Source organism: Lemur catta, chromosome 3 (genome assembly GCF_020740605.2).
Source record: "Lemur catta isolate mLemCat1 chromosome 3, mLemCat1.pri, whole genome shotgun sequence".
Lineage (NCBI taxonomy): Eukaryota > Metazoa > Chordata > Mammalia > Primates > Lemuridae > Lemur > Lemur catta.
In genome coordinates, this window is record NC_059130.1 from 89292220 (window position 1) to 89309774 (window position 17555).

General features: G+C 38.4%; 1 protein-coding gene across 9 annotated transcripts in view; it reads right to left on the bottom strand.

The window, feature by feature from the left end:
- ELAVL4 (ELAV like RNA binding protein 4) overlaps positions 1–17555 on the bottom strand; it is a 141277-nt gene that overhangs the window by 73028 nt on the left and 50694 nt on the right. For 2 of the 9 annotated variants that reach the window (XM_045546452.1, XM_045546449.1), the window contains exon 1: positions 10912–11192. The exons of 2 other annotated variants lie outside the window; for them this stretch is intronic. In XM_045546452.1, coding sequence (XP_045402408.1) covers positions 10912–10920 — 9 coding nt within the window. In that variant the 5' untranslated portion in view covers positions 10921–11192. Of the gene's footprint in view, positions 1–10147; positions 10499–10911; positions 11193–13728; positions 13892–16135; positions 16228–17555 lie in introns of those variants that run through there. 5 more of the 9 variants (XM_045546454.1, XM_045546447.1, XM_045546453.1 and 2 more) reach the window with 4 other exon arrangements.

Sequence of the window (17555 nt, forward strand, 5' to 3'; positions counted from 1 at the left end):
AAAGTAAACGTTGGTCAAGTTGGACATATTCCCAGACACTGTGGAGCAAGGACTTCTGATATTGTTGAACATGTAACCTTAAGAAAGTGGCTGAGCTTTATTTTCTATAAGAAGGAGTTAACAGTACCTGCCTGAATTACATTAAAGAGATCAAACTGACACCATACAACAAAAATTACACCATGCTAAGTGAATATGAGAGATGATCTCCATGGTCACGGATCTGTTACAAGCAGAACTGTGCTGGGAACAGTTGAAGTTCTAGAATGCAAACTTGCTCCTCTGTTCTTGGGAAATTGACGTGACCTGATAGTTCAGGAGGAGTCCTGTTAAGAAAATACCAACCGCAAGGCCATGTCTTCAAAATTCACTGACTAGAGACCTGTTTATGAGTTCTTACTAAAGCTCCTCTAAGCTCAAAGTCTTTTTTCTTCTCTTGAAAAACCTTAAGCCAGAAATGTAAGAAAAGAAGGAATTGAGACTCCAGTATTGACTTAAATACGGAAGAATTTTTAATTTTTTAATAATATAAATGCCTATCTAGCAAGAAGGCCCTAGGGATATCCACCTGCCCCCACCCTGCTCATTTGGTTGCTCAAATCACTCAATCATCTCTTATTGAACCTTCATTAATACTCGTGAGATTTTTCTAAGCTAAAATGTGGAGAAACGTCTTCTATACCACCCTATTGTCATAATAAAGCTTGCTGTTTTCTACAGCTATATTTCTGTGGTGTACAAATACAGTCTAAAAACCAACCAAATTCTTCCAGAGAGCTTGTACCCCACATACAAGGTATATACATATACACCTGCAAAATCCTTTGAAGATGCTCGGTGAGGCCTTGAAATAGATCATATGGAAAGAGAAAAGTTCTGTTGTCTGTCTGTTTCATAATAAAGGCTCTTTTTATTTTTTTTTTAAAGCATAGGTCCTGCAAAATGCCACTTGGGAATTAGATCAATTTATAACCCTAATTTTAAGGATTAAATTGACGAAAAGAAAATGACTCTCCTTCACCTCCTTCCCATGGGCAAATGAAGTAGAATTCAAAACCTGTGACCTTAAAACAATGTTCTAAGATTGTGTTTTCAGTTTAAGTCTTGGATCCCTTTAGGAACTATTTGTATTATTTCTCTATTCTCACTGGTAGCAGCAACAGGTCCCAATTTAAAACAATTGGTGAATTTGTTTATTGTGCCTATTTATTTCCTCCTTCAGAGCCTTGGAAAAAAGGTACAAAATTAGGTTTGGCCTAACACCAGTCCTGATACCACCCACAACCCCTTCCCAACTGTGCGTAATCAACAACTACGTCAAGGCCTTTGTGGTGGTTTTCTTCCTTTCTCTTTTTTTTTTCTTCAAATGGGAGGGTAATGAATTGAGGGCCAGCATTCTGCTCACATCTTGCACACCTCTTCAGTCACTCCGATCACTTCTAGGGCTGTTTGCACTGCCAAACCCATCCATCATCCTGCCTCGCCAAGCAGAAGGAGGATAACTGATGGCAAGTTGGAAAAATCTCATTAAGCCACTTTTTGCCTCAGCCTCTTCACCACTCCTTGAGAAAGAGAACTTCAGAATTCAGCCTATTAGGAAAACAAGGTGGATACAGAAAAAAGCTGATGTGGTAAAGGAGAAAAAGTACCTCCAAAGTAAGTTGGTTTCTGGGCAAAAGTCAGATAACTTATGATGTATAGACATAAAGTAAATATATAAAACTTAACTATATATAAAATATAAAAATAACTTAAATATATAAAAATATATGCCTAAAATAACTTGCAATATATAGACAGCAAAGATGGGATCTTATCAGTTAAGCTCAACTCATTTTTATTTTCTTTTTTCTGGTTGACTTACACATTTCCTAACAGGCTCTTTCATGAAATTTAAAAACAGCACCAGTTAAAATTAATTTTGTCTTCATCTTTTTCTCTTTTGACAAATAAATCTCCAGGTTAATTCTAATTCCAAAGGAGATCATGGATGTACTTTGCAAACCTGTAGGAAGATGCAGAAAACTTAATAAAGCCATACAATTCCATGGAAATACTGGGGGCTTACCTATGTTAAAAAATCAGTGTGTGTCACCCCTCTGGAGTGCTGGGGGTAGCATGCGATGTCACTGCCCAGGACATCTGGCATGGGCAGATGGGCCTCTTCCTGAGGAAGGGCATTTGCCAAGGGACAGAAAGACTAACAGACTAAAAGAGACCTAACATCCTCTAAGCATCTTCAGTTTTCAAGTCCTACATATGGCTGGTGCCTTCAAATACTGTTTCTCATCTAATCTTCACAGAAACCCTGAGTCAGGCATTTTCATCACCATCATAAAGATGAAACTGAGGCTCAGAAAGTTGAAGCAGCTCATCCATGATCACCCAATTATTAACTGGAAGATTTAGTATTCTAACTCAAGTTCACCAGTCCTTTGCATTTTCCAGGTTCTTTTTTTCTTTTTTTGAGACAGAGTCTTGCTCTGTTGCCCAGGCTAGAGTGCCATGGCATCAGCCTAGCTCACAGCAGCCTGAAATTCCTGGGCTCAAGCAACCTTTCTGTCTCAGCCTCCGGAGTAGCTGGGACTACAGACATGCGCCACCCTGCCCGGCTAATTTTTTCCATGTATTTTTAGTTGTCCGGCTAATTTCTTTCTATTTTTAGTAGAGATGGGGTCTCAAACTCCTGACCTTGAGGGATCCTCCTGCCTTGGCCTCCCAGAGTGCTAGGATTATAGGCGTGAGCCATTGCGCCCGGCCCCTTTCCAGGTTCTTAAGACAAAGAACAATCTTTTCAGAGGTTTGCCTGTACAGGTCCTCCAAAGCCAGAGGCAGACTCCTGGTTCTGTGGCCTCTGAGCTGGCCTTGCCAACAAAGGCATAATGATAGTGGTATCTAGTAGAAACAAATCTAATTTTCCTGCATGCTTATAAGTCAATGTAATACATTTTTAGCCCCATCTACACACTGGCCCTGTGGGTCCTAATCACAATAACCAGGTTGATTTCTTTTCCACCACAGAGGCAATTAAAATATAATCAAGCTAGGAAGTTATCCTCCCCCAAAGCCACCTAAAACAGAGCAACCCCAAAATAAAAACAATTTACGTATTTTAGCCCAAATTAAAAAGTAAAAGCTAAGGATTCCCTTTTAATATCCTCAATAATAAATGCACATTTATGTAAAGCTTCCTTTAGGGAATGGTTACTATGAGGACAACTTTCCCAATATTATTCATAAATATCACTTCTGTTTCGGTGTTACAGTAAGAATCTGGACTTGTGGGAATTGTATTGTCTGTACCCAGTGCATCAACAGATATAATTAATGGTGAAGATATGTACAATATCCAGAATTTTGGATGTGTGGTTGGCTGCATTACAAAAAGTAACGTAAGAAAGGATGACTCAAATCTGGTCAAAATCACAAATTGCATGGACTTAGTCGTTTTCTCCATTTTAAGTGAGCACTTTTCCTAATGAAAGTTTCATTAGTAAAGATTGCAAGTTCTCAGCCTTTCCACGGCAGACTTTTAAATAGCACTTAGAGCTAAGGTTTATCATTAGAGCTGTATTTACTACTGCTGCATCTTCAAAGGGGGCACTTGAAAAAAAAATTCAACTCAGCCTGTTATTTTTCATGTACAAATTAGAAAGCAAAACTTTAAAGTGTTCAGACTGGCAGCTTAGGAAAACACAGACTACTTGAGAAGCCATTATTAGCACAGCTCACGGCACTCTGGGGATCACAGCTGCCTTTCTATGACAGAGAGACAGACAGACTAACACACACACACACACACACACACACACGCATGGATCACATAGTACCTAGATGTATATGACAAAGTAACTATGATTTCTGCTCTACTAGCAAACTTCCAGTTTGCACATGGGCATGACAAGAGGGTCACCATCTGTTCAGGTGTTCCCAAAGGGTAACAGAGGAAAAGGAATTCAAAGAGTCATTTCTGTCAGAAGCATGGCATTCAAATTTTGTAAAATTAACAGGTTCCAGCCAAGCTTCATGGGCAGCTGCCTGAAAAACAAGTTCCTTCCAACTGTCCAAACTTTACTTCTTCCTGAGAGTGAACATCTGGACACATGGAATATTATAGACTAAAATGTCCAGAAGAACTTTTATTTCTATCTTTTGGAGTCATGCCTAGGCTTTTGCAAATACAGAAAGAAAAACATTCACCATGTGACGTGCAAACCTTAAAATCCCTCACCTTATCTGCAATCACAAGGACTTATCCCCTAATTATGTCTTTTGATCAGTGTCAAAAGAAAAAGAAATGGTGACCTTCAATTCCACGGTCCATAGAAATGCACATAGTAAGTCTCAACAAATACATCTTCACTCAATAAGGAATGACAGCCAGCCTCTACTAGGAACACTGCTGGCAAAAAACTTCAAGGGCGACTTGTTACAAGAGAGTAGACAACAATAGAGCATAACCGATTCAAAAGCACAGGAGAAGATTCAATGCCACGAAGTGTAGATAGAGGAAACCTCGGTGCTATGGTGTGTTTTTCAGAATTCGCCATCTTGGCTGGATCATTTCTCTGCTTCCCCATATCCTGAAAAAAGAACTAAACTTCCTATAGAAAAATATTTATAAATTACATTTTATAGTTTAAATGAATAATTGAGACATTAAACTCAAGTTTAAATATTATTTTTCAAACCAAGAGTCCAAGGGAAGTTAGTTTCAGGAGAGATCTACGACATATAATATTTTTCCATTTAAAAAAAAGTCATGTGCTGGTTTTGCATTTTACTTTTGGGGTTAAAAATAAGACTTTCCAAAAACAACAAAAAACAAAAAATGCAAGCACAACAATTACACTGACCTTATTTCCTCAACATTTTTACTGCTTTCTCAACCAAAATTTATTTAAGAATTTCTTTATGGCTCTCAGCATTTCTCGATTCCTGTAGAGGAGTAGACTTATTAGGGGGGAAATACCTCGGGTGTTAGATACAACAAGGATCTGAATAATGAGTCTCCTTAAAGCAAAAATGGTCAGTCCTAAAATGGTCCAGGCAAAGGCAGAATCTCAGGGGTGGGGGGGTGAGGAGGATTAGCAAGAGAGAGCGAGAGAGAGCCCCAGCGCGAGAGCATAAACCACCAGCCTGTTAGGAGCCCTGACACTGCATAAGTTATTTCTTAATGAATGTACAAGGAACAGCATAAATATTACCATTAAGCATAGTGGATGTGAACATCCAAAGCAAGCTAGATGGCTGACTGCTTTCTTATTTTTTTGTTCTTTTGTAACAATTCCATTTCCAAAGTGGTTGATTCCTAACACTGATGCTTCAAAGCTACTGTGAACACACTGCCTGAATACTTAATGAAGTAAACAACAAACAAAATGGCTCATCTTTGGTGCCCCCAGCTAGCATCCCAAACTGGATATAATTAAAGGTGTGAACAAGCAAGCAAGGAAGTAATGAACCTGCAAAGTCAAGGTTCTGAGAAATTATCGGGCACCCTGCACTGCACCAGTTCAAATTTATCACTCATTATCTCCTATACCGGAAAGGTGCAGAGCCACATGTTGGTACCCCTCTCTGCTCCTGTCCTCCAGCTTTTTTTCCCCTTTTCATTGCTAAATAGCTAATTTAAGACAATTACTGCTTGTGACAACTCCCACTCATCCACAGATTGCCTTCCTTTTACCCTTAGAAAGCCAGTGACCTTTAAAAACCCTTTACCCTAAAATACGCGGAGATTTCAAAAATACAAGGATGTTCCAAACACACACACACAAACACACAAGCGCGCACAGAAACTTAACAAAGCAAAGCACAGGTGCTAACACAGCCATCTTACCTCCTTCCTTATTTTTACCAATGGTAAAGACTGGGTCGAAATGCCCCCAAAGAAAAACAACCCTCCTCCCACACACACATATACACACACATTTTAATTCGAACCCAACTTCTTGATTGAAAGGGCAGCTTTTAGCTCACAAATACTGTCATGATTGTGCACATTTATAGTTTCTCAAGTGACAGTTAAAGAGAGGTGTTTGGTTACGAATGGAACTCTGCAGGGTCTAGATATATCTTTTTTGATGAATATTTGAAGTTTTGTATTTTTCTAATAAGAGAACTCTTGAAGTTAATGAAAAGAAGCAGCCACTTCTTATGGGAAGCAGCCCATTTCGGTTTTCTTCCCATTTATTGATGCACATATCCTTCCAAGCAAGTGTGTATACACATTTGGTAATACCAAATAAGGAAAGCCTAAGACAGGTGCAGGAATCCAGGAACACACACTTACACTGATACACATACACAGTCTCTTTCCCTCTCTTTCTCACACACACATACTTTCCATCAAATGGATGGGGGGAATTGACAGTGGGAAATAAAAGGTTGACTTTACTTTCAAAAGGGGAATTGACCAATTCTATACAACATGGCCCGTCGACTGGAAAATAGTAAGATAAAAGCTTGAAAATGTTCACTTCCCTTCCTACCCCCAAAATTCCCAATGACACTGGGGAAAGAATACTGCATTGCAGCATTTTCCAGCGCATACTCGTGTGTCTAGCATCCGCTGGCCAGCTCACCAACAAATGTACATATTAAATGTCCAGGCATATAAATTAAGTGCCTTGTGGCCATAGATCATTGAAACTGATGAAGAAATTTGTCAAGGCCAAAGTACGTCTGTCCATGTACAATGACCTCTATCCAGACCACCATTCCTTATGTGCAGTATGCACAGATAATTTGTTTCATTTTTTAAATTAAAATAAGATATTATGATGCCGAGGACTAAATGAAGCAGCATATCTCCTTATGGAAGAAATAGTATTTGGTTCTACACATACGAAGAGAATCCACCTACAATAAGGAGATAAGTGCAATGGGAAGAAATCAAACCAACGAAAAGGACTTGCCCTGAAGGAAACCCTTTCATTGTTCATAGTAACTCTAACTTGAGAAAAACACCTCAATTCATCCAACAAATCCTCTTAGAGATATTGAAAACACACAAAGCACCATTCATGCAATGATTTCTAGATTTGAAATTTCAAATACATTATCCCCAATAGATATCCCAGGTTTAAAATATCTGAGGTCTAATGTGTCCCAAACCCTATTTCAAGACTGAGTTTAGAAGTAAAATGAAAAGGCTCATTCTCTTTCTTTTTCTTAAAAAGATATTCTATTGTTATTACTTCACAACATTCTGGTCTTCCTCTCATAACACCCTAATATTCAAAGGACCAAGGAAATGCTATAGGGAGAGAAAAAAGTTTTAAGGATTTGTGTGAACCATCAAAGAGAAGCAAGGCCATCTATATCTGGCCAGGAGGATGGTTTGAATGAATGGCAGGTAGGAATGAATGGGACTGAGATCACGAACGAATGGTTAAGTTGTTTGTTACTTTTGAAAAATGAGATATTAAATTCGTCTTGTAAATCAGTGATTCTCAAAGTAATTTTTTAGCTACTTCCCTACCTGTGTTCACTTTACCCTTTCAAAGATTTCAATATTATAAATGATTTAGCCATTCTATTACTATGAGATATGTAGACATTTTGATCATTAAAACTGCTATGTAGTCAGGTGTTTTTTGCAGAAATATTTCCAATCAGTTTTTCACTTCTTAATAAATGCACACTCAACCTTGTGCTCCCATAAAAACACACCTCCACATGCAGGTAGCAGGCATTAATATTTTTAAGACAAAGAAGCTAGAAAGGTCAACAGAAGAACCACGTGTCTTTTTACAACCCAAGCCAAGATGACAGTTCTTATGGAAATTATTTTTCCCTAACTAAAAATGGCCAGAAAATTCTCAGAAAATAAAAAAAAAACAATATTAGGGATTTTTAGAAAAACTATTTTTTAAAGGCAACATATGTTTATGCACTCAAGAGATGAGAGTAAGGTTTAAGTGTATGGCAAAAAATATAAGTTTATTTATTTTTACCTCAGAGTCAAAACAAAATTTTTAAATAACCCAATAAGAAGACAAAACAAACAGACACATCTGCAAGGAAAAAAGAATGGGGGAGGGCACCTGGAGATTTGCAATGGGGAGAGTAAAAATTAAAAGTACTTTCAACAAAGCCAATTATATTTCCTAATCTTTTAACGTCTTTCGGTATTGTTTAATCTCTCCTTTTTGGACTTAAAATTAGTTACCTGAACATGTATCTATTTTTGTCCCTCAGAAAAAAAGCCATAAGAGAGCACCATTTCAGTTGTTTTTACGCTACCTCCTATTCACCCAAATACTATACCTTTCAGTCGTTCTGGTAACCACCATCATGAGAAAAAGAGACTATTGGTAAAGCACAGTTAGGGAGAGAAAAAGAGAGTGACGCCTGTCACCTAGTACACACATGGGTCCCAGACGTTCAGAGACACTAAAAAAAAAAATCAGCTTTTCACTCAGTTTATGCCAAGACCAGAATCAGGACCAAATGCCAAATGGAAGGCAGTGATTGCGAGGGTGCAAGCTTGCTGGATCCTGTGACTAGAGGCACAGAGGGAAGGGAAGCAAAAGGCTAGACTACAGCTCTTCATTTATTATTCTGTAAAGTAATTTCTAGTCAGGATATAAAATGGGAGATACAATGAACTCCCCTGAACTATAGTATCAACATCTGATTTAGTAAAATTACTAATATCACCTAACACGAAATCATTGCTTAGGGTAAATCTATTCTACCTTTATTTTTCCTATGAATATTTGCTGGAAATTTCTAAGAAATCGTTTGCAAAACCTATCAGCTGTGAGAGTTCACTATTATGCTTCCGTCAACTTCATTCAATATAATTTACATTTTTTTCAAATGGTCTCACAGGATTCCTTGCGATTTTTTGCACGTACAATTTCACAGCAGGGAAAAGGGGGAAGGAAAAAAAAAGCGAGATTCCCTACCCTCCCTTCCCCCTCTCCTTCTCTCTGTTTTTTAAAAAACAACAACAATAACAAAAAAAAAAAAAAAAAAAAAAAAACCAGGGGAGACAGAACAGATGCTTAAAAATAGATTTCTAAAAATCACTGTAAACCAGAGTTAGAAATGTAATTAACACCTATTTATAAAGAATAATTAAAGTTGGGCTGGCCACAAAGAACAGCAAAGATAATCGAGGTCCTGTCCCCCCCCCCCCTTTTTTTTTTACACTGTTTGCAGTGTGTTCTCATGATAGCCACCTGCTCCCTACTCGGCTTCTCCTCTGTTCGTTTCCCCGGCAACCTTTCATTGGGTTTTCCTCCCAGCTATCGCTTTCAGTTGGGCTGCTCGGTCTAATCTTATTTGTTTTACACCCATCAAAACAAGCAGCCAGACAAAGGCAATCCTCTAAGAATGGGAAAAAGACCACAGCTTTGTTATAACATCTATGCAGAGTGAAAAGTCCTCCCCAGGCTTTTCTAGAGAAAAATAAGTAAGATGGATATGAATTTACAGCCTCCCCCCATAGCCAGCTCTGAAACCCCATGAAACCTATTGCTGGTGAAAATTCAGAGTCAAAGTGGGCACTCGTGGCATCTGATCATGCCATTTTGTGCCATATCTTCAGGGTCAACATCAGGCGACAGAAGCGGCACTCAAGGAGTTTCCCTGCTTCTTTTTTCAGAAAAAGATGATGCTAAAAATAGATTTACTACTTCGGCAGAAAGGTTTTCCACTTCCCTTTCCACATCCGAAAGTCCTGTTTCACAATTGCATCCGCTGGTACTGAATCTCACCTCCTCCACCCCTCATTCCCAGCCTTCCCCATCACTCCTAGCATGAGACTGAAAAAGAAATGTGCCTTTAACTTTAGCAGTCGTGTAATTCCGTTGAAGGCTCAGAGGCGGTGGACACGCCAGCCAACAGTGACAGTGACATTGATTGTCAAAAAAAACACCAACCTTGCTTGGCTATAATGTGTTTGATGAAAGAGGCAGTGTGTGTGCCTTGTGTGCATGCAGTGCCATTACACTTGGAGATGGATTCGGTTTTCAGAAAAGAGAAATACTAATCAACACACACATACACAAACACAAACGATCAGCACAGTGATTTACGATGCACAGTTCACCATCCTTACACACACACACACACACACACACACACACACACACGGCTGGAACCTCCAAGCTGCCTTCCTCTTTTCACTTACCATCTTCAAGCCATTCCACTCCATCTGTGATCAGAAGAAGATGGACCCTCACACAGTGTGTCAAAAGCAGAAAGGAACGTTATGTAAAAGCTGACATTCCTTCTTACAGAGCTGCTGCCCAGAGAAGGAAGCAACAACTCAACACGCCAGGCACCGCTACACATACAAGCCGCCTCCTCTTTTTTATGAGGTCATGACAGGAAACTCTTTGAAATACAAGATGCAGCATTTACTGAAGCCCAAATAAATCACTCTCTTTGCCGTTTTGACTGCGCAGTCCCCCAAAACACAACTGCCCATCTTAACGTTCAGTATCCAGGAGCTGCCTCCCTCGAGGTTTAAATTTCCAGCACGGAAATGGAGAGATTCTAACCCCGCTGTATCCACCCCCAGCCCCACAAATCCCAGGCACGTAGACAAACTCCCTCTCCCTTACAAAAATAAAACCCTTCTTTTGCCATTATGGTCTCAAGTAATGTAACCTCTTTCAACAAACCAGCAATTATTTTAGCCCACCCTCCACCCCCACCTTTATGTTGAAGGGAAAACTGACAACGACCTGTGCAAAATGACAATCTATATCCCCACTGCTTTTCAATAAAAGGACCTACCCGCACTCTCTACACAAAAGAGATAGTAAATGTAGGAACCAAACAGCAGCAGAGAACTAAACTCTTGTGCAAGCATAAGACTGGTCAAGGTGTAGATGCTTTTTTTTCCCTCCAGCAACACAAATAACAGATTATAAATCTAGTCATACCTACCATAACCATTCTTATTGGCAAATATTGGGTCTCGCAGAGCTTCGACTCTTCTCTTAAAATTTTCAAAGATTTCAGAATATATTTTTTAAATGACTACTATTGTTATATATATTTAAAGATCCACAAAACACAATGCGGATGATTGTAAAGTAAATCAATTATTTTGGGGGGGACAGGGGGAGAGAAAGAAAAAAAAAGAAAGAAAAGGAGCAGTGAGCTGAAACCCCCGATTCTAGGATGTAGATAAGAACAACTGAACAGAGCCTTGCTGAAATTGGCTCGAAGCTTCCCCTTTTTACATCCATTTATGGGACCATCTGTCAGCTGAAGCCAGGATCTGATTGGCTGGGGAAACGAAGGGAGGCGTTGCAACATCAGGTGCTATTTAAATTAGCTACTGCCAGATTGACGATGTTAATGATTTGGTGACCTCTACAACAACAGAGACCAGATTTCTGAACTGCTTCTTGTGTCTGGTAATTAAGGCCCGGCTGAAGCAACAACAGCCATACTTGTATTTTTACCTTTTCCCTCCCCTCAGCTCAAAAGTACTGTAACAACTGCAGGTCACTGGAGGCTTGCAAATCTTAACAGTGGGAGTGTCCTCCCTTTCCCCTGTCCTGAGGGCTGAACCATCCCACCCTCTGATGGAGGGCTTTTCCAGTGTAGAATATTTTCAACCACCTTATCTTTCTCGACAGTTGCTTTCTAGCGAAATACATATTTAATGATCTGCCTCTAGGCTTAAAGATACAACAAAAGCACTTTAATGTGCTAATTCATCTACATTTTAACTTTATTATTTCACAATATTGCTGATTTTTAGTATGTAATGCTCCTTTTGCAGCTAAAATGACCAACATATCAAAAGCATGCAAGTTGGAGATTAAGTTTGCTCTGTGAACTGGGTTCATACAAGTTTGCCTCAGAAAACTATTTCCTAATAAACAAAAAAGAAGAAAGTCTGGAGGGTGGAGGGGGGCAGCTGTCAGCCTCTACCTTTCTGCCCTCTGTCTGAGCTTTTCAAAACAGAGAATGATGAATGATTTATTTAAATGAATTTATTTTTCAACTTGGATAGGGGCATGATCTGAATTTTTAAAAATCCACTAAAATACATTCTCCCTTTGCTTTCCCTGCCGCTATAGAGAAAGGTAAAAACATGCTTTTTGACAACAGTCTCATTTCACAACCTGTGCAGAGTGCTCATTTTGCTTAACTAAACAAGTGATTTTACTCCTCTCCTTCGAAAGATGTCTTTTTTTTTTCTTTAGCCTCTTAAGAGATTTGCAAAGAGACGTTTAGCAAGTGTGTGGTGATGTATATAGTTTGTCTGCCTATGTTACACATTTTATAACCTCTATGCTACCAAGCCTTCAGTAGTATTTTTTTTGTTCTGATTTGGGTTTTTTAAGTGGCTTACCTGAGAAGTTTATGCCTAACACCTATGCAAAAGGTTAACATCACTATTTCTTTAATGCACAATTTAATCAATTTGTTCCTCAATAAATATACAGAGGTAACAAATATTACCAAAGACATAATTCAACGTAGTCTTTAGGAGTTGACAGTGAGATAGAACTAGGCAGAGTAGAAATACAGGCTGAAAAATATGTTACACTCCTAGGCTTCAAAGTCCTACAATAAATAGGTTTGTGAAAAAATTATTAGAAAAGTATACAACCTTTACATTTTTGAAGATTAAAACTATTCTCTCCAGGCTACTGTTTCATGAACACACATACATAAATATACACACTTCAAAAAATACAGATACACCATAAAACAATATGTGTTGGGCATACTGCATGAACTATTAGACTTGAATATAAATCAATTTAGCTATTAGAAATGAAAATATGTGAAATAGAAGAGTAAAAATGTTAAAACTATAATCACTTCAAGTGGAACAATACTGAATTAAGTAAACTTTTAAAATGATTTTTTCAGCAAATGTATAAAAAGTCCTTTGAGTCATAATAGTACTACAGGATCTGTTGAACTGTGTACTAACGATGAATTCACAAGTTAAGTGTGTTCTAAATGGCTCAACGTATGTACAAAGGGTAGGCACATGTGGCTCAAATCAACAATAGAAACTCTGAGTGCCATCTCACCAATATTAAAATATTGTGAAAAGTAAACATTAATACAATGCTGACAAACACACAAAGAAAAACAGCTCACTTGGAACAAAATATGTACTTAGTATTTCTCTGGACATTATAAAAGATGGAATTTTTAAAAATCCTTTTCTCCCATCTACACTAACCTCAGCACACTTAGTGAACCATAAATTAAAATTAGGCATATAAAAAGATATTCTGGCCACTTTTCCAAAATAGCAACTGTATGTTACAGTATAAATTACTAGCTGGTTTTGCTAGGCTAAAAAAAATCCATGCACTTTGTATATTGATCACTTCTCCAAAACCTCCAATCTAAAGTCTTTCAACGGAATCCTCAAACAAATGCACAAATGTCCTCAGAGGCCTTTTCTCTAAAGACAAAGGCAGAATCCTATTGTTGGGAAAAGTCAACCTTATTATCGCATTTCCAATAGTATCATTCATCTTTCAGAGTGAGGGGCTGACCGCTACATCAGTGGTGTGACATTTGTAAAGCAACAGATTCTCAATATATTATCTCCAGAATCAGGCAGAGGAGTCTCCCAGTCATGCATGATTTTTTTTTTTTTTTTTCCGCTACAATCCTCCACCACCACGGAAAGAAACTTGTCTCACTCAAGCAGCTAAGGCAACCTAAAAATGATATCCCAGCACTGTGGGGCTGCCAGTGCCGCTGTAGCCCTCTTACCATAAATGAGCAGTTTCTTGACTCATTAATAACAATTTCCCTTAAAAGAAGTAATCTCATATCAGTCAGCCCCTCGCCACCATGCACACATCCCAAAGGTTGCAGATATCTCAGCATCAGTCGCCGGCAGCCAGCTTTCCCACACAGAGTCCAGATGGACTGTACCAGAAGCCAATTCAGCGTTAATAACTACCTACTCCGCGCAGTGGAGAAGCCTTACGTGGCACAATGGGCTAGGAAACAGCAGCCGGCTGAAACTGCAAATAAAAAAAAAGACAACCCAATTCTCCAAAAGCACGGAAAGGAAGGAACAGAAATGGAAGCGTGAATTGTATTTCCTTGACTTCCATGAGAAAAAAAGAAAGAAAGAAAAGAATCCTTCGTAAACATAGGAAAAAAAAAAAATGAAGGTGGGGGTAGGGGGTAAAACAGATGCTGCCCAGAAAAAAGTGACAAAATATTACCTCATTATTTAACAAAGCAGCATTAAGCGTCCTGCTGATTTCAAACATCTTGCCACAGATTTTGTTTTAAGAGAAACAGATAGAATCCTTTGCAAAGCACTCCGTCTGCAAAGGGTTCTTCAATTTTCTTGCGCGCCACGGAACAGTCAATATATTATATCCCTAGAGTTCGCACATTAAAACCTCTAGTCAGTGAGCTGAATTTTCCCCTTATCTCACACACAGTAGACTCCTGTTATATGTACTGCTCTCTTTGCAAGAGCAGCCTGCCCCAAACATGGCTGGTGTTTAAACTACTCTTTAAAGTAACAGTTCACTATATAACCACCAGGTGGGTAGAGTGCACAGATTCAAATAAACCATCTTAAAAGATAGGGTTTTTTTTTTTTTTTTTTCCTCCGTTGGAATAGCTTTTGGGTATAGGATGTGACTTGAGAAATGCCAGCATCCTAACAGGCAAGATTGTCTTTCACTGTATCTTGTCAAAATAAATAAATAAAATCCCTTCTCCTGACTTAAAGTGAGGATACAGAATAAAACACCACCAATTCTAATAAGAACTGTGAAGAATGAAACACAAACAAGCTTTGTTTCATTAAGCAAAGGATGAACAAGGAAAATATAATCAACACACAGCAAGGGAGAAAACCAAAAACTCCATGGAAATATTTTCCTTTAGCAAAAAGAGGAAAATACATATGTAATGAAAACCCAATTCCACAGTATATGTGTAGATGAAGCACACACAAGATGGAGGCGAGAGTTTAAAGGTGCAACTTTTCTTTTGAGTAGAATATTAGGTTTATTTGATGTCTTTCCTGATAGGAAATAACCGAAAGCTTAAAAGTAAAGGCACTGAAAAATAATCCCAAAGTCTTAAGCATCTCTTCTAAAAACACAATTATATGAATAGTGACAAACAACCACAAGAGCAAAACAATCACATGTCTCTACCCATGGCTGTTCTTTTCCCCAAGATCTGCCTCGAAGTGGAACATTTCTGTATACTATTTCAGATATATTGCTAACTTGGCGTCTCCTTTGTATCACTCTATTACAATTAATCTGCTCCTCTGCCAAGAATAAATATAATGTCCCACGTTGAAAGCTCCAAGTGACGGAGGGAAGATGTTAAAAAAATATAGAACTACCTGAATAAAAATAAATTACATCACTTATATTGTTATATGGTCCGATTTTAAGAAAGATCTTATTACTTATAAAGCATGTGTGTACTATTCTATGTTCCCATGTGTCTAAAACAGAAACTAACACACATAAGATACCTGGGATTTTGTTTTCTTGGCTGGACAAAATTCAAGCTCTGGAACTTCCACATTCTTTTGCAAACACAGGTGTTGACACTAGTATTTTTCCAGCCCATCCAGGCAACATTTAGCCACACACAACAGGGACTATCTCCTTCATCTTTAAGTCAAATCTGCATCACTTAATACCATTTAACCTCCTCGCATATATTAAGTTTCAAGTGACAATTTTTAACTGGGGAGTGAGAAGGAGGAGTTGCTCTCATCAAATTCTGGTTGTATGAAATAAGCTAATTTGTACACTCACCATATGTCTTAAACACTAATTAAAAATGTCACTTTCTTCAAACATTAAAATGTAATCAGCCTAGTAAATAAAATATTCTCAAGTTTTCTTGCCTTGGTGATAATTTAAAGAGTGTTTATCTCAAGGTAACCTCTCTATTTTGATTACCAAGGGAGACTTTTAATTTGAAAAGGGAAAAGGAGATATTGGGGACTAGGGAGAGTGAGAAGAGAAAACCACTACTGTACGTAGCTGCACAAAGGAAAATAAGATGAAGCGGGTTTTTAAGGACCCATAGTCTTGTTACCCTAAGGCAAATCCAGCCAATCAATACCACCCATTGACGGTCTACCATCTGCCATGCTACCCAGCGAGGTGGCTAAACAGACCTGTTCCATATGACTGTAGCCGGCTCATTTTCAGTCGATTAGGGCAGTTCCAGAGCATTCACGTGCAACAGCACAAAACTCCAAGTCAGACTGAGCCTCTCTCTTTGCACCAGTCCCTCCGAGCACAGCTGCAGACCTTTTCCTCAGGTTCCGCCTGTCTGGATTACTTCTTCTTGCCCCTCAATTGAATTAGCAGAATGGGGTGGAAAGGTAGAGTGAACAGACACTCACATATCCACACACACAAACATAATTACTGGCCCTTTTTCACTGTCATGCAGAAATCAGGAATTCCATGTGCTCTGTCCTAATATGATTATAGCACACCGTTTAAGTAGCATCATCAGTGACTACAACCTGACATTTTCCTGTGGTTCAATTTCTTTTTATCCTTTCACTCTTCCCTTGAAACATAAACCTAAACTGCTGGCATTTCTTTCTTTAGGAAAAAATACAACCAGTGCACCCAGACAATGGTATGCTATATTTAAAGGCTTTTGATAAAATTTAAAGCTTAATTTTCCTTTGTTGAATTGTGGTGTTTTTGTCTTTTTTTCCCTTTTTCCTGTAGAAACATTAAATCAATTTTATAGGAAAATGCAAACATACCACAGAGGCAAGAAAGATGCACCAGACTGACACGAAGGAGTCTAGCAGAAGGATCAGAAATGCACTGTCGAATGTTCTTATGGAGATATATGACCTGACCATGTGATGCCTTTCTCCTTCCTAAGTAGTTTCATCTACTATGGATTCTGGGAAAGAGCTAGAAGAATGCTACTATGTGACGAAATGTGACAAATGGATGTCTAATCTGCCTAAATCAACAAGAGTTCACCTGTGCAGGTAAACTGACCTAATAGTAGACCCACACTTAATCTTCCCATTTTCTTTCCGTACTCCTAAACCTTATGCTAGAACAGCCGCTGAAAGTGGGAAGTTTCTTTCCAGAATCAATATATGCTTACTTTTTCAAATATGTCTTTGACTGTATTCTTAAAGCACTAGGATGTCTTTCTAGGAAAGAAAATTTAAAGGACAGGAAAATTGCCTTACTTTAAAAATTCTGAAAAAGGTAAATATACATTTATTCAAGCAATCTAATTTAGATGGAGTCACAGCCTAGACTCTTTTCACTGATACATTCTTTATCACAGCCCCCCAAAACTCAGCAGGTCATCGGGAAACCCACAGGGATTTCTGAAGATCCCTACATAAAGGGATTTGGGGTCTTTTTATGGCAGTTGAGATGAGCTTTACTAAAAATAGAAAACAAAAACAAATAAAACCCCTAGTATAAATATAAATTTTTACAAATCTAAGTACACTGAACAGATGAAGTATGGAGTAGCTATTCATACCATTAAAGGACACAGTGTTTTAACAGTCTAATACAGTTTTGAAAATAATTCAAAATGGA